Source organism: Aquarana catesbeiana, linkage group LG04, assembly GCF_042186555.1.
Source record: "Aquarana catesbeiana isolate 2022-GZ linkage group LG04, ASM4218655v1, whole genome shotgun sequence".
NCBI classification, from domain to species: domain Eukaryota; kingdom Metazoa; phylum Chordata; class Amphibia; order Anura; family Ranidae; genus Aquarana; species Aquarana catesbeiana.
The window spans coordinates 407,682,052-407,700,663 of NC_133327.1; the positions used below are offsets into that span (position 1 = coordinate 407,682,052).

Here is an 18,612-nt window from a genome sequence, read left to right on the forward strand (position 1 = left end):
TGTTTCAAATCTTTCCGGCGGACTTTAGTCCGGTCGAAAAATTTGTTCGTCCGTATGCTAGTCCGACAGACAAAAAAGGACGCAAGGGCAGCTATTGGCTACTGGCTATGAACTTCCCAATTCTAGTCCCTTTGTACGTCATCACGTTCAAACCAACAGACTTTCGAACGGACTTTAGTCCGTTTATGTGTGGGCAAGTCCGGTCGTTCGAAAGTCCATCGTAACCCAGTCGAAAGTCCATCGGACAGACCGTCGGACCTTTGCTGCTGAAAAGTCCGCTCGTGTGTACGCGGCATTAGTTATTTCTAGAATGCACCAAACAAGGTAATAACCAGGACAGTTTCAATAGAGGGGAAAAAGTGTGTGTTTCCCAAAATCCACCTGCAAAAGAGACTTTGAACAGATTTAGGCCAGGTTCACACCGCTGCAATCCAATTTTAATCCAAACTTCAGTGTGATTATATAGTGCAATTTGGATGTGGGGCCAAACTTATGATGGAATTGCATCAAAGTAGTACAAGAACCTTTTTCATAATCACTCCTGGATGAGTTGCATTGATTTGAACAGCACTATTGAAAACCATGTCATTTCCATTGTCATGGAATTCTGTGCGACTCAAGTCACATCTGATGTTGCATTAGTGTGAGTGGAGCCTTACTTGTATTGAAACCTGAATAACTAATGTTCTAAAATAGTTTCTATCTAAGGTGCCTAATATACTGGGATAACAAGGGATCACTTTGTTTGGAAATGACAGGCTTCCATTTGTGGTGGTAATTCAGTAGTACCCTTACCTATGCTTATTCTAAGTGTAAAATCCATCTTTTAAATAAGTGGGCTTTTATTTTAGTGGTGATATTTTGGGGTTTTCATTTATTTTGTATTTTTTTTGTATTATTTTTATGTTAAAGAGGTTGTAAACCCTTTTGTTTTTTCACCTTAATGCATCCTATGCATTAAGGTGAAAAAAACTTCTGGTAGTGACCCCCCCCGCGCCTTATTTTACTTACCTGAGCCCCATCATCCCCTTGGTGGAGACACGCTCTTCCTCTCTGCACGGGGTCCCGGCTCTTGATTGGATAGATTGATAGCAGCGCAGCCATTGGCTCCTGCTGCTGTCAATCAAAACCAATGACGTGGGCGCAGGGGGGCAGGGCCGAGTCCGGAATTCGTGTCTATGGATGCAAATGCTGGACTCGTGAGTGCGCCCGCAAGGAACGGGGAGGAGCCGCAAGAGCCGCTGAGGGACCCCAGAAGAGGATGATCAGGGCCACACTGTGCAAAATGAACTGCACAGTGGAGGTAAGTATAACAGGTTTGTTATTAAAAAAAAAAAAAAAAAAAAAAACATGAAACTTTACAATCACTTTAATAGGGATTTTTTAAAATGTAGGGTGCCCAAAGGGAAGCATCCTCTTGTTACTGATTATCTGTTCTTGGACCTGCTGTTTGTTCACAGCATGTCTCTGCAGCATTTATAAAAAAAAAATCTGCAAGAACAACGTCCACCACACCACCTCACTTTCACCGCATACCCCTAATCTAATAGATAAAATAAAAGTTAGGCATACTTTTACTAATTAAAAATGTCCTGCTGTCTGCCAATTTTACACTGCTGTATCCTCCAGTTTCTTTATTCTTGTAGTCTGTGCTGTTCGTCTTTAATAAATTTAGGCCTAGCCTTGCCTTGCTTATTAAAATTGTCCTGCTGCTGGTTAATTGTACACCACTGTGATCTGTGATGTTACTAGGCAATTTTATCTCCACTTCAGATGTTCTTCATTCATAATAATAACGTGATATAAGAACATATCTGGGGGTACCAATGATCATTGTAAATAATTATTTATTTCCTATGATCATTAACTTCATCTAGTGGCCATAATGCATTTTTTCCTGGTTTATGCTATTCTTATGAATGGAGAACATCCAACATGGAAAGAAAATAGGTTAGTAAAATTAGATTTTGCTGGAATTTGTACATAATGAATGTGCATGCAGTTTTGCAGGATGAATAGCTCTGCATTTTTTTTTTTAAATATATCCTTTTGTCTTTAGTACATTTGACCTATTATACCTGATTACGAATGCCCTGCTACTGTATCCTGTGTCTGTATCCAGTGTTTTAAATCTTGTAGTAATGCCCCAGCCGATGCTCTTTGTCTTTAGTAGATTTAGGCCTAGTGTCGCTATTACACTTGTTCCTGCTGCAGGCCGGTTTTACACTGCTTTGTCATGTATGTTCTCTTAATTCCTGTAATAAATGACCTGCCAGTACTCTTGTTCTCTAGTAAATTTTAAATATACTATAAATTTTAGAAATGCTGTAACTTTGGCAGCTCCTACAGTATAAGCTGCACCATAGAATATCTTCCTTTCTTGCTATCTTCTGTAATCTTCCAATTGCCCTTCCCCCCATGTAATGGAGATATCTAGATACAAACATGTTGGTAGTCCATATCAGGAGAGCAGCCTAGGGACAACCATAGCTCCCTCCATAGATACAGTGGAGGAGTGATGTAGCCACCCAGGGACAGGAAGGGTGCTATTTTCAGGATTACCAAGTGACAATAAAGCAAATAAATCTTGGAAAAAGAAAAATAATGCAACCACCACACCAAGGACTAGTAAGCTGTTATATATTACATTATTTGGTTTTGTGTTTATAAAATAACCCAATACACTTTAATGCGAGCTTGATAGATATTGGCCAGTGGCAGAACAGTGGTGCATCAGCCAGAACAGGGACAGCCAAAGTGACCTACTGGTCAATTCCCATCCACCCACCAAAGCAGATCTATTACCATTCCATGAAAAAGAATGTGTTAGTGCTACAGTGATCTGAAAGAATCCTTTTTTATATAACCAAAATGAGTCATATTGGCATGTTGCTGCTGTATGTAAGCCAAGGTATTTATAAATTTAAAAAAAATCCATAGCCTAATATGTGCTGCCAGGGTATGCTGTCACTGGGACTGTGAAAATCATGCTTTTTCATGACACTCCATACAACTTTTTCCCCAAGCATAATATATAAAGGATTTGTATATTTTGAATGTTGCATTCAAAGCCACATAAAAAGACTCTCTCCCCACTGTAAGGATTTTTTTTTCTTATTGCATTAGTTAATGACCCACATTGCAGTACCAAGATTTACATGCCTTTTTGAAAGTAGGTTGCCTAAATGAAAAAAGGGGGATTGCATCCATGTTAAGTACATGGTACCCACTGTCAGAATATAGATGGCCCAAGAGTCACATTTGTCTTAGTCTTGTTTATATCTAGGTTTACATCCACAGGAGATATTTTGTGTTTTAGGTTATCTACAGTTTTTTTTTTTCTTCAATTTTAACTGTTTGAAAACACTTTTTTTGCTATAAAGTGTATTTATAAGTTTCAGGAATTCTAAAATATGTACAAATAAGTAAAGTTTTACAGTCTTATCCATCAGTTATCTATTATTAATATGCGGTATGGTGTATTGCTTCAAAAATATACAGTAGTTAAAATGTGTAGAAAAACTGGAGCGCAAAAAATGCTGGAAATTGGATGTGCTACCTAGAACAATCAGATGTCTTACCTTATTTTTTAAATACAAAATTGGATTTAATGCTGTTTAAAACAGCACCTCTTTTGCTTAAAGGATGAGTTCACCTTTCGTAACATTTTACATGTTACACCCGTATTGTGTAGGGTGTAACATGTAACATGTTAAAAACAGATTGGCCCTCCGCGCCTCCCCAATTTAAAAAAAACGTGGCTGAGCTGGGCTCCGCCTGCCCGGCCACGTCATTCATTCACAGTGTTCTCTGAATGGAAAACTACAAGGTCCAGTAGCCTTAGTGGCTGCCGGCCACTGTAGTTTTCAATGAACTATCACGGCGCTGTGGAGCGCCGTGGTAGTTCATTGTCCATTCCTGTCAGATTGTATCTGCTACGGGCACACAGATACACTGGCAGATCTGCTGGAGACCTGCATGGCACTAGTGATCTGCTGATTGCTGGTGCAATGCTTTACAGGCTCCAAAAAATTAAAAACAAATGCACATTTTTTTACCTGCAAAATATTTTTTTCTAAAAAGTGAACTTATCCTTTAAAGCTGAACTCCAGGCAAACTGCTAAATACTAAAAATACATATGTGCAGGGCTTTTTTTCTGCCGGAACTTGTCGGAACGGAGTTCCGCTACCTCTGGCAGCCCTGTCTTCTCTCTCTTGTCAGTATCACAGAAAAGTAAAGGACTCACTTCCTCCACCAGCTTCTGTGTAGCACTGCATCCAGGGCACATAATGCTGGCTGTTTATAGATAGATGTCCCGGGTCTCAACGCTGCAATCGCCAACATTATCTGTAAATATGGGACTTGGGGAGGGGGCTTCTTTCTCCACCTGCCGCCTGTTACAACTGTGTGTAGCAGAGAGCGGAGCGAAGTGCTGTGAAACTCCTCCTCTGCTCCGTGCTACATTGCTAATAGGCAGAGCTGCAGGAACATCACTGTGTTGAAAAAAAAAAGCCCAGGCACAGCTATCAGAGCCATAATGGCTGCATTCTGCAAGAGGTGACACAGAGAGAGCTGTGGGGGAGGAGGACAATCTGTGAACAAGTGAGAGAGCTTTTTGTGTGGGGGTGGGAGGATTTGTGAGAAAGCTGGAAGGAGGGATCTGTGAAAAAAGTGAGAGAGCTGGGGGGAGAGTGGGTGTTTGTGAAAGGATAAGAGAGCTGGGGGGAGGGGGATCTGTAAAAAGGTGAGAGATTTGTGCAAAGGGGAGAGCAGGAAAAGGGGGATTTGTGCAGGAGTGATAGCAGGGAAGGGGGTTTGCAGACTGTGCAGAGGTGAAAGCTGTGAGGATAAGCTGTAGATGAGGGTGCTGAGGTAAGTTGTGGACTGGGGGTGTAGTCTGTGGGGGGAGGGGTGCAGAGGTGAGATGTTAATGGGGTACAAAGGTGAGTTGTGGATGGGGTGCTAAGGTAAACTGTGGAAAAAGTGCAGAGTTGAACTGTGGATGGGGCAGAAGAGGTGTGTTGTGGATGGGGAGGTGTGTAGGTGGGCTGTGGATGTTGGGCACAGAGCTGAGCTGGGGATGGGCACAGAGGAAAGCAAAGAGGTGTGCAGAAGCGAGTAATTGATGGTTACTTTGAGGGGTGGAGGATTTTTGCTTAGAGAGGACAAGGGAACTTTGCTGGGGGCCAGCAAAGTATACAGAGTTCAGTAACCAAGAGTATGTCATGTATGGTAGGGTATGCAGGGTGCAACAGTGAGGATTTAGTAAAATACCTTGTACATTACCTAGTCATAATTGTTTGCTGTGCTATACATTGCATACCTCTTACAGTCTTGTTACATTAATGGCCCCTGGACAATACTAATGAATTCTGCACTCTGTACAATGGGTTTTACGTTACGTACTCCTGACCCCTGCACACTGTATGCTGGTCTGCACATTAGACTCTATATTACTGTAGCGCTGGTAGATTTGTGATCTACCATATGTTAGGTAAATTTAGTAACTTGTTCGTTAAATAGGTTAAGTTTGCCTCTGTTCCAGCTTGGCTGACGTTGTGTGTGTTTCCAGACCGACCGGTGGGTGTCGCTGTTATCACTAGTCAGTGTTGGAAAGGCAAAGCGTATGGATGCTCTTCTGTCCCGGAGACAACTCGGTGGAGGTGGTCCTCCGAGTTGCATTCTGGGCGAGGGTATTTATGGGACAGACGCCATGTTGAGGGGTTCAGTTTACAGCCACCTGCTGGCCCTCCTGGCCGACAGGTATGCGTTAGAGAGCAATCTCGTGGTCCTCCATTGCGGCGCAGGGGTGGGCCCAGAAGCTTGTCTGGGGCCTACCACAGCAGCTGAGGAATGGTCCTGAGCTGTCTATCCACAAGGGAAGAAGCTGGACAACCGGGGAGATCCCAGGGGAGGACCCAACATGGAAGGATCACGCAGCGTGCTGGTCTGGAGAGGGGCCTGGTGACTCGGTTGGAGGACGTATCCTAAAAAGTAACTATACAGCATAGTGTTGCCGGGTTGGCTTAAAGGTTCAAGCACTGTGACTGTCGTTCACTACAGAAAGACCGGTACATCCTGTGGCAGAGGATCATACAGGTTTATTCCCAAACAAGCCTGTGGCAGAGACTTTCATTCGTGCTACGTACTGGCTGCTAGGCAAGTGAGAGAGGCCTTACAGGCGAGCAAAGAGTGTGTCCCACGAGGGGAGCGCATTCTATTATATTATCCAAATTCTACCAGAACATTTGTCAAGAACCTTATAAGAAGATATTTGAGTTTCTTCTGCAGTTTCCCTTCTGCCTCTTTCCTGCTACTTCCTTAGTAAACCGTTTAATAAAGCATTGAAAACGTATTCAAGTGTTGGTGCGTGTATCGTCCAGAGGTAAACTCAACAGAACCCTAGACCCGGCGCCGGTAAAACAGAGGGAAGGAGAGTGAAGGTAACAAGCCCGCTTAAACCAGCAGCTCCACCGAGAGTTAGTGCTACATTACATATCCCTGACCACTGCACTCTGTACACAGGGCTATATGTTGAATACAGAGTTCAGCAGTCAGGAGTATGTAAGGTACAGCACAACTGACGGAGTGCAGTGGTCAGAAGTATGTAACAGCCTAGTATAAAGAGAACAAGGGTCATGATTATATAATATATAGCACAGTATACAGGAGTAGTGGTTAGGAAAGTATATCATTTGCCTCAGATTATGTATGTACAGTGTACATTACATACTCCTGATCATAGTCTCTATGCTGTGCTGTATGGTACATACTGTACCTTTTCATGTTGTGTACTGTACATGTTTATGGCTACTGCACCCTGTATGACATGCACTTCTCTGCACTGCACAATACATACTCCTGAGTCCTGTACTCTGTGTGTTTCACTTTTCTGAACCTTGCGCCTTCTGCGATACAAAGTTCAGAGCCTCGATCACACCCACTTTGGCAAGCGCGTAATTTTCACCTCTAAAGGAAAGTGTGGCCGGGGGTGGGGTTGTGGGTGTGGTGGGGGTGAGGTTGTGGGTGTGGTGGGGGTGGGGTTGTGGGTGGGGGTGGGGTGGGGCGTTAGCTGGGGAGGGTAAATTCCAGCACCTATTTTCTGAGAAAAAATGCCCTGCATATATGTGAAATGTTTTACTTGCCAAATGATTTGTATTTTAATCCATCTACTCCTGTGATTTACACATCTCTGCCACACACAAAAAGCCCTGTCTGGCAGGGCAAGAGACCTGATTTTTCTCTTCTTCAGTTCATTTCCATTTACAGGTCTCCTCTCAACCCCCACTTGTGACTTGACTGTTAAAAAGGGAAGCAGCACACTGATGAACCCATCTCTTTGTCACACTGGAGAGTGCCAAAACTTGTGCAGCTCTGCATAGAAACCAATCAGCTTCCAAGTTTTTTTTGTCAAAGCTTAATTGAACAAGCTGAAGTTAGAAACTGATTGGCTATCATGCACAGCTGCACCGGATTTTGTATTCTCCAGTTTTAGTAAATCACCCTAAGAGCCGGTTCACACCGGGGCGACTTGGGATCCGGCTTCAAGTCGCCTCAGGTCGCCCCAAGTCACGCGACATGAGAAAATCAATGTTAGTGAATGAGAGCCATCTTAATGTACACTACTGAAGTCGCTCCGACTTCAGAAAAGGTTCTTGTAATACTTCAATCCGACTTCTAGGCAACTTGTACCCATTGATTTCAATGGAAGTCGCCTCCAAGTTGGATCCCCGTTCATAGTGTGGCAACTTTACAGGAAGCAGAAAGGAATTTACCCAGGTACAATAATGATGTCACAAGAGCTGATAAGCTCTGATTGGCCACTGGCAAAGTCCCCTGTCCTGGAGGCGACTTCAAGTCACGTTGTAAGTCACTCCATGTCGCTCCAAGTCGCGCTGTGGTTCACGCTCAAGTCGTGTCCAAGTCGCCTCGCAAAGGCGCATTGTAAGTTGTGTCGCCCCTGTGTGAACCAGCTCTCACTGTGCGTTCCTTCTTTTAGAATGCTCCTTGTGCTACTTTGTCCTCTTCTATTCTGTGCTTTGCTGCACAGGTGAATGTGACTGTGGAATTCAGGTTCTTACACTGCTTTAATTCATTGTTGTATTAATAAATACAGAGCTGCATTCATTTGTATCCTGTATATCTGCTTGGAAGTTTAGTTTTAACTTTAAATAAATGAATCCCACTCCATCATAATGTAATGACCAACAGCATTGGTAGGAGGATGACCTGTGCTGGGTATAGATTTGTGAGGGTCATGTTATTGATACTAGTTGTTGCCATTTTATTTACAGTATGTGTTTGGAAAACTGTCTAATTTTTCCATTCTTTTCCCTTTTTTTGCCTTTCTTTAGCTACTTTTCCATGCAGATAACGGAGCCGGTCGTTTCACAGCAGTTTATGAGCCTAAGCTGCCATCTAGCTTGTGTGATGGACAGTGGCACAAAGTGGTGGCAAGTAAGATAAAACACCGCTTAGAGATGATCGTCGATGACAACAAAGTAGAAGCTGCAAGTCCAAATTCAGCATCCACATCCGCAGACACTAATGATCCAGTCTTTGTAGGAGGATATCCTGGTGAGTACATTTAAGTTATAAGATAAAAGCTGTCAGTGCATATTTTGACAGATGATTCTAGAAATAAAGGTGCCCTGAAGAGATAACTTCTCTGCAATGGCCAAAAGACAGGTAGTGCTTAATAATAAGCTAAATATAGGTATATTTCACCTGCTGGAAAGATTATTAGAAATATTTCTCTAAATATAAAAACTAAGATATAAACGTTATTCACTTTAAGATGCTGTGTTTAAAATAATAGAACATGATCTCCTATGTAACCCCTGAGCAGTGATCTATCAATGGGACTGTAAATGTGCAGTTTACAGTAGGTCATTGTCATCCACAAACGTCCATCTAACATTAAGAAATGTATTGGCAACACTGAATTTTTCACCCAATAGTTTCCATTATTTCTAAAAAGGTTTATACTGCCTAAAATAACAACATTGCTCTTGTAATGCTACAGATGCTATGTTTATATGTTACAGTTGTAATATATGTGTTTTTATACATTTTTAGCTGAATTTAAAAAAAAATAAAAAAATTTGAGCCTTTGAGGTGCTTTATCATGGTGGGGTTCTTTATATATGTTTAAATTACCAACCTTTTAGAGCAGGGGTCTCAAACTGGTGGCCCTCCAGCTGTTGCGAAAATACAAGTCCCATGAGGCATTGCAAGGCATGACTCTCACAGGCAGAGGCATGATGGGACTTGTAGTTTTGGAACAGCTGGATGGCCGCCAGTTTGAGACCCCTGTTTTAGAAGGCTAGTGTTCAAATGAGAGGACCATTTTCTATGGAACCTGAGGATATTTAACCATTTCAGCCCTGGAAGGATTTGCCCCCTTAATGACCAGGCCATTTTTTGGGATACAGCACTGCATCGCTTTAACTGACAAATGCGCGGTCGTGCGACGCTTTACCCAAACAAAATTGGCATTCTTTTTTTACCCACAAATAGAGCTTTCTTTTGGTGGTATTTGATTACCTCTGCGGTTTTTATTTTTTGCGCTATAAACAGAAAAAGACCATCAATCCCTAAAAAAAGAAAAAAAAAAGTGTTACTTTCTGCTATAATACATATCCCAAAAATATATATAAAAAAAAATGTATTCATCAGTTTAGGCCAATATATATTCTTCTACATATTCTTGGTAAAAAAAATAGGCGTATAATGATTGGTCTGCGCAAAAGTTATCACGTCTACAAACTACAGGAAAGATTTAGGGACTTTTATTTTTTTATTGTTTTTAATGGTAATGCAACATTGCGGCGGACAAATCTGACCCCAAATGACACTTTTTGGGGACCAGTGACATTATTACATTGATCAGTGCTATAAAAATGTACTGATCAATGTAAAAATTACACTGGCAGAGAAGGGGTTAACACTAGGGGCGATCAAGGGGTTAACTGTGTTCCCTGTTTGTGTTTTAACTGTAGGGGGGATGGGCTCACTGGGACATGACAGAGATTACTGTTCCTGATCACTGGGAACAGAAGATCTCTGACATGTCATTAGGCAGAACGGGGAATCGCCTTGTTATCCTCCTTGCAGGTGCATCAGTTCACGCAGGAGAGCCGACCTGCCACAGTATATTTGCATGAGCTGGTCGGCAAGTGGTTAAATTGGGGAGCTGCCACTACTGACTTGATTTTATTGGTACAGGCTCTGGGGCTGCAATCCTGATCCTGGATTTACTACCTAGCCAGTTCCTGCACTAGAACGTGTATGCAGCCATTGAATTTTAGAAAGCCTGGAATACTGTTCCTCATGCTTGTTTGGGTCAGGGATTTATTAAGTAGAGCAGATAGGATCAAGATGGCAGTTCTGGAGCTTGCCCTTTTAAAAAAAACTCTGTGGAAGTACACAAGGGTGTGCAAGCAGGGGGCTTGCACACTCATGAACCTGCAATTGATTTCTGGGCCTGTCACTAGGAAAATGTATATCTTTACTATGCTAGCCACTTTTTTTTTTTTTTTTTTTTTTTGGGGGGGGGTTATGACAAATGACCAACCACCAACAGGATATTGTGCTAGGCATGTAGGTAAATAAGAGAACCAGAACTGTGGAAGAGCGGGTTTGATAATAAAGTTGGCAATGCCTCCACTCAGGACAGGGCCTCTGTAACCAGAGGGGATTCCCTTTCTGGGAAATTAAAAATTAAGTAGTAATATAACCAAAGCAATTTGGATCAGAGAAACTACTGCAACCAGCATATGACATTAGCCATAAGTATATAGATGCATGCCAGTATGGAAATAATACAAATTTTATACGAAAAGAAAAGATTAATAATAGTACATACATCCAACATGCAAACAGGTATTTTCAGCAAAGATCCCAACAAGAATTCTGGTGGAGTTGTGCATACATACACAGTTATTTATAGTTATGAATAGAGATACTTCCAGGTGATTATTGCAGCAAAGTCTAGTTGCAGGGGCCCCGAGGATGGTTACGATGAATCATTCATCTTTGTGTTGGAGCCCTGAAACCAAGATATGCATTGATGGGGAGACTTGCCAACCATTATCCAACCAACCTAGCCACACAGAAGCCATTCACGAGTTATACATTATTGGAAACATATCCTGCGCACTCCTGCCTTGATTAAATCATTACAGGGTAGGGTCCAGAAGAGGAGCTGCCTGAGGATAACTAGCATCTTTACTGTTACTTAACAAATAAAGCAGTAAAAAACAGTAACAGTGCAAAGCACAGCTTTTCAGTATTAAAATAGTGTATGGAAGTGAAAAAGGTTAACTTAATTTATTTCACTGGCATATATTATTTTACATCTAGGAAGCTGTGCTTAGCACTGGGACTGTTTTTTACTGCTGAATTTGGTGAATAATTTACACAGGGGTTATCCAACCAGTCTATGTTCTTAAAGCTGCAGTACAGTCTCTCTCATGTTCTCCACAAAAAGTTTTACATAGATGAGTCAGTGTGGTTTTTTTTTTGTATCAAGTTTTTTCTGACCTTTACTGTTATGTTGGTTTCATAGTACTGCAGAAGAGAAGAAAAAGTAGGCCCAGACAATACAGCAGCTGCAGATTGCATACTGTAAATTATATATTATTCTCAACTGATTTGTTTCGCACCATTTGAAAGTTAATATTTTGTCCATGCAGGGAAAAAAAAACAGCCAGATTTATTTTAATGTCTCCCACCCCAGAAGCACATATTCACCTTTCCTTTGCTCCCAACTGCACAATTCAGAATCTGATTCTTTTGGTATGGTGGGGCACTTGACTTATTCTCTTTTTTTCATATGATTGGGCCACAGCCAAGTCGATCCAAATTGGAGTTCATTAAATGAACTGTGTGAGTGAAGTAAGAGTTGGTGGGATCAAAGTAAAAGTAAATATGTTCAGCTGGGGAGAGGGTCATTAGAATGAATTTGTTGCTTTGCCCTGGCTGTGCAAAACAAAAGTTTACTTTGAGTGTTTAAATTGCCCAGTGGGGTAGGAGCAAGACAGGGATAAGCTCAAAAGTCATGGAGCTCAAACCTTTCATAACAAACTTCAATCTTGTGGTCCGTGCTGTAAGGCAAGAATTATAGCTTAAAACTTATTCCTAACCCTTAAAGCTTAATTTCTGGTATGGATTTAATGCATAGCTACATTGGTCCAGCTTGAATGTAAGTCTGCATATGCAGGGCCGCTAATAGGGGGGGACTACCAGACCTGGTGTACAGGGGGGGGCCCACACAGGGAGGGGGATTATTAACAGACGACCATTGTGTTTTTTTTCCTCCAGTAGATGAAAACTGCTCTCCTCCCCTTTCCCTGCTGACAGTTTTTATCTGCTAAGAAAGAGTCAGTCGTCCTTCACTAATCCCCCTCCCTGTGTGGGCCCCCTCCTCTCAGCACTGTTTTTTAAGGTTATTTCTGCTCCTGAGTTTATCTTTCTAACTTAGGCTCCAGGCACACTGATTTAAAATTCACTACTTCTAGAGAAGTTTTGTGTTCTGTCTGTAGAAGCAGCTCAATGTTATCCTATGTGTCCATGCACATTAGGACATTTAGAGGCATATTTGGAGCTCAGCGTTTAGAGGCAGGAAAAAAAAACCTTCTGGTTTGCGTCTCTGATTGGAGATTACTGGCAGAAAAAAAATGTAAAACTCTCCTAAACTCGTCTAAACTTTACAAAAAATGCTTTTTTTAAGCCCAGTGTGCATAGAGCCTAACTTTGTTTCTCTCCCTCTGATCCCGCAGCCTGTATATTTTTTTCATCTCGCCTTCATTTTTATTTATTAACTCAGTTTTATCTTTTAGATTTGGCAGGAATTCTATGAGTTATGTTGTATTTGTGTCTGCTAATAGTTTTATTGTATTTTTAGCGAAATATAGCTTTAATATTTTCTTGGGGGGGCCCTGTCAGGTAGTCTGTACGGGATCCCGTGAATTCTATCAGCAGCCCTGTGCATATGTCCATGGAGATGATTTTTTCTTCCCTCTCCTTTTCCCTCAGTTAGCCACCCCCCCTCCTCTCCTCCATACACTCCTCCCCTCTATATAATATAATGTTCCATATTCATGTAAAACAAGGGCACGTGGGTCCTGATGAAGCACTAAGTGCAAAACGTGTTGATCCACTAAGCTCCACAAACTGTATTATCATGATTATATATTATTTTGAATATTAATATTTTTTTAACAAGTTTATATGTTTTATTGTATAAATAAAGTTGTTTATATAAAACAATACCCCCCCCCCCCCACTCCAAGATCCCATGTTTGGATAATTGGAGGTGTGTTATTTTTCTCTACATGATAAGTATTATTGGGGATGATGTCCAATTTTCTAAAGACATAGCCCCTGCACCCACATACTAAACCTGTTCTAACTACAATAAGCCGATCATCAGTGTGTCATTAAGCTTGGGACAGGTGATAATTGCCAGAACTGAAGAAGCCACTTGCATGAGTGGTAACATATTTTCAACTTTATAGGCAATTTCTGTTGAATATGTCTAACTATTCCTATCTATATCATAACCTGGGTAAACAATTACCTTCACAGACCTATTCTCTTCTTATAATGATTGTCATCCCCCTTATTTGCCAAAACATTTTTAATTCTGTCCAGCTACTGTGTGTCATACAAACAATATCTGTAAGCATTACCAGGGGAGAGCATGATACCACTTTCTCTATTAGAGTTAATGAATATAGTAATGTCATCTCCCCACCAACAGCCTGCTGATTGGACATGAAGGGGCAGAAACATGCTAATATGTCTAACCATACATGGATTGTCTTTTGACAATCAGCAAATGGGCTTATCAAAAAAAAAAAACAAACAGATTCCCCCATCCCCACAATGCTACTGTATTCTGAGGGACTGCTCGGTTGTCAGGATACACTGATCAGCAGTGATCATTAAAGCAACTTCTCTCAAGCGGGGGCGTCTATAGATGGATCGGAATTCTGCATGTCCCTGCTGAAATGTCTAAATTTAATTTCATCTTATGGCCAACTGTTATTCAGAGAAGATGGCTGATTCAGCTATTGCCAGTTATATATATAAAAATATGTGTAATTTTTTTTTTTTTTAATACACAACTGCATTAAATGTTTTTTTGTTGCCTGCTTGAAGTTCAGCTTTAAATTTTAGTATAATTTTCTTATTTGTCATCTGTAAGTTGTTCTTAGATAGTAAGGAATTAGTATAACTGAATGAAACTTGATCACTCTGTCTATTTTTCCTACAGAAGATGTAAAGCAGTTTGGTCTGACCACCAATGTGAGTTTCAAAGGCTGTATCAAAGATCTTAGACTTACCAAGGGCACTGCCAAAGCACAAGAGATCAATTTCAGCAAGTCACTGGAGATAAAAGGAGTGCAACCATTGTCATGCCCATGATCTAACTGCTACCACTATGACCAATAACTATTCATTTCCATGTTTGATGTGTGTGCATGGGAACACCATTTGCTGTAGTTTCCATGTAGCTCACAAAACAATTAATTGTTTTCCCTGTATGTTAAATAAAAAGAGCATTTCTCTATTTCACGTATGTGCATTTATTATTTCACTGTAAATTGAAACCGTTTATTGTGGATATGAAACTGAAGAAGAATTTGACATATGACATACAGTACCCCTGTTATGTTGCTAGAAAGCCACTCAGATTCGTTAAGGGCAAAGAGTATATAATATATTCATTTTCACTTCACCTCCAGAAAATTTACCCCACTTCCTGACCAGGCCATTGTTTGCAATGTGGCACTGCATTATTTTAACTGACAAATACATGGCTGTGCAACACTGTACCCACACAAAATGTATGTCCTTTTTTTCCCACAAATAGAGATTTCTTTTGGTGGTGTTTGATCACCTCTGCATTTTTTTATTTTTTTGCGCTATAAAAAAAAAAGACTGAGAATTAAAAAAAAAAAAAAAAAAAAAGAGCATAATTTTTTACTTTCTGCTCTAACACATATCCAATAAAAAAAATGCAAAAAATCACATTTCTTCATCAATGTAGGCCAATATGTATTCTGCTACATATTTTTGGTAAAAAAAATCCCAAAAGGCATAAATTGATTGTTTTGCACAAACTATGGGATATATTTATGGAATTTTTATTAATTTATTTATTTTTACTAGTAATGGTGGCGATCACTGACTGATAGTGGGACTGTGATATTGCGGCAGACAAATCGGACTGAGCCTTTTGACACTTTTTTGGGAACCAGTGACACTAATACAGTGATCAGTGCTAAAAATCTGCACTGTACTACTGTACTAATGACACTGGCTGGGAAGGGGTTAACATCAGGGACAATCAAAGGGTTAACCATGCGCCTAAATGTGTTTTTTAACTGTGGGGGAGGTGCTTTTACTAGGCATGGAAGGCATGGATAAGTGTTCCTGCTTTACAGGAACACAGGATCCATGCCTTCTGTACAGACAGAACAGCAATCTGCCTTGTTTACATAGGCAGACTGGCATTCTGCCTGTGTATAGAATGATCAGAGGGCGCTGATGGACATTAGGTCACAGTGGGAGCGAGCCGCCGGCGGTACGCACGATACTCGGAAGTGCTGGGTCACGTATATATATGTGATCCTGTGCAGCGCGGCCGCCATGTAGAGAGAAAAAAATATTTGTTATATGTATAGTTTTATCTATCATTTAAAATCATTTGAGAACTATAGATCTATTGAACCGCAGGATCTATGGTCATGGCATGTGTCATGAATAGAGCAAGGCAAAGCATTTAATGTCTAAAATGAGCATATGTATTGGTTTGCTTTTTCTATTGCTTAGTAGCATCATGTGCTTTTTTTGCCAAAAAGGTCAATAAAAGTTCAGAAGAACACATTGCAGCTTGATTACATTATAGATATTAGCAGGTTAAAAAGCTCTTAGATTACAAAATGTTTTCCAAAATTTAAACCCGACTCCGGTTGACTGAAAGAAAATACTTGTTTAGCTTAGTGGTAGAGGAATATGCAGAAATACTTTATTCTATGCTCCTGGAGGCTTCCTCCCAGCTCCACAACTGGTCCCCTGAATCTGCTTACCTTTTCTGCTCAGTCAGCAGACATCCCAACCTGCAAAAACTCATTTCAGGGAGGTGGCAATCTAATTTCAGGGAGGTGGCAAACTCATTTCAGGGAGGTTTTGCGCCGCCGTTGAAACCCCCCCCCCAATTAAATGCAGCCTCACCGTGCCCATCATTGCAGCCTTACCGTGCCCAAAATTGCAGCCTCCCCATGCCCAAAATTGCAGCCTCCCCATGCCCATAATCGCAGCCTCCCCATGCCCATAATCGCAGCCTCACTATGGTCAGTGCCTGGATTATGCACAGCAGGCATCCCCCGCTGTGTCTCGGAATTCAGTGTAAGAACTTTGGCCGCACTGTGACAAAAGTCCCACCCTCCTCCTAGACCAGCTCGTGTGATAGACGCAGTGTTCTGTCTATCACACCAGCTGGTCTAGGAGGAGGGCGGGACTTTTGTCACAGCGCTGCCAAAGTTTTCTACACTCGGCTCTGACCGCTGTGTGTGACATGTAGTGGAGGAGGAGGGGGAGGAGGGGGAGGAGAAGGGAGAGGAGCGCTACAGGCAGCCACAGTTTTGCCCAAAGCGGCCCTAGGGCAGGCAGCCTACCAGGAAATATCCCGGTAGGCCTGCCTCCTGTCACTCAGCCACAGACAGAGCAGCCCGAGCGGCCGTACTCCATTGGAGGGATCAGGAGCCCGCACCCAAATGTGGGAGACTCCCGCAACTCGCGGGAGAGTTGAGATGTCTGTGTCAGTAGCAAGCACTTAAACATCTGCTATCCTGCATTGTACATGGGACCACCAACACCCCTGCAGCATCAGAGAGTTCCAGTGGCTAGAGGAGCGAGGAATAAGGTAAATATCTGCATATTTTTGTGGTACCCAGACAAAAAAAAAACATTTAAACCTTACAGTGCAAGGGGAACCCTACCGCAAGGGTAATTTTTCACTTTTTTCCACAGTCCATCTTTAAGAGTACAACCCCTTTTCTTATCAGACTTTTCTAAATAATTGTCAGCCGCTGTATGACTATGAACTATATGTAAAAATTATTAGTTCGTATCTGCCAACTGGCCCCATTTTGGGGAACTGACCTTCTTTTAAAACCAAATCACTGTGTACTGTTTAACTACCAAAAGTATTCTATCACATCAAACCTTTTATCCAACCTCTAATTTATTGCATTTGTCGTTTAGAAAATTAAGCAGTTAAAAAGCACAACTATGTATTGGTTCTTCATAGTCTAACTTGTGGTGGTGTGTCAGTAGTGCATACTTTGCCTACATACATTGGTGCTTCCCTTACACATCTCAGAAAGTTGAAAGAAATGTGAGTTTAATATAATTATTACACCTTTAACTGTACAAGAGCAAGAAGTACTGATTGAAAGTGGAACTGGAGAATAGGGAAGGGCTAGAGCATCTTAAAGCTTTTTGCTATTTGTGTTCCCTTTGGGTAGCATTTCCTTTACTTAGTTTCCAAGCCACAGTAATAATGAAAGGGGAAAACTAACAAAAAGAAACATATAAAGTAATAAAAACTTTTTTTAGCAGAGTGGTGAATGGATTTTGCTTTGTTTAAATGGAGATAGTTCCTTCACTTTCTATTATAGAGACAATGGTCCCTGGGATTGAAAGTGAGCAAAATGTTTAGAATAGGGACCAAGTCCGCAGCAATAAAAACCTTAAAGTGATTGTAAAATCTATTTTTTTTTTCCTGTAAAAATAACAAACATGTTATACTTACCTGCTCTGTTGCAGTGGATTTGCACAGAGCAGCCCGGATCCTCCTCTTCTTGGGTCCCTCTTCTGTGATCCTGGCCCCTCTCTCCTGTTCAATGCCCCCACAGTAAGCAGCTTGCTATGGGGGCACCCTAGGCGAGTCACAGCTACTTGTGTCCATTCAGACATGGAACCCCGACGGCCCCATCTTTCCCCTGATTGGCTAGCTGACTCTGATTGACAGCAGCGGCAGCCAATGGCACCGCTGCTGTGTCTCAGCCAATCAGGAGGGAGAATCTCGGATGGCTGAGACACTCCTGTACATCGCTGGTCAGAGAGGAACCTGAGGTAAGTGTTAGGGGGCTGAGGCTGGCTGCTGCACACAGAAGGCTTTTTATCTTAATGCATAGATAAATGCTTTAAGATAAAAAAAACCTTCTGCCTTTACAACCACTTTAATTTACAGTTTTACTTTATTTCGGTGAAAAGCAAAACAAGTACAGGTGAAATAGAATAGAATATCTAACAATTTCTAAAATGTCATTACAACCTGAACATAATCTGCATGTATTTGTATGTTGTCTCCAGGCTTGCAGGGGTGTTTTGGTACCCACACACAACCCAAAAGAAACTAGTAGGTTAATTGGTGTTTGACATGAAGTTTTATCCAACTCTGTGAGACAAGGGGGGCAAACGATGAATGGGAAAAAGCTGTTGGGGAGGGTGAGAGTCCTCTTTAATGTGCTTTAACAGCCCCTCCCAACCTCCCAAAATACTTGGTGCCTAAACCACCCATTGCTGGAGCTGCC

The 18,612-nt window shown here is 41.5% G+C and overlaps 1 protein-coding gene across 7 annotated transcripts in view; it reads left to right on the plus strand.

Annotated features, from left to right (window-relative positions):
* Positions 1–14,579, plus strand: part of LAMA2 (laminin subunit alpha 2) — a 1,513,089-nt gene extending 1,498,510 nt beyond the window's left edge. For all 7 annotated transcript variants that reach the window (XM_073627245.1, XM_073627247.1, XM_073627249.1 and 4 more), the window contains 2 exons: positions 8,356–8,578; positions 14,283–14,579. In XM_073627245.1, the coding sequence (XP_073483346.1) occupies positions 8,356–8,578; positions 14,283–14,434 (375 nt within the window). In that variant the 3' untranslated portion in view covers positions 14,435–14,579. The remainder of the gene's footprint in view (positions 1–8,355; positions 8,579–14,282) is intronic.
* Positions 14,580–18,612: the final 4,033 nt, after the last annotated feature.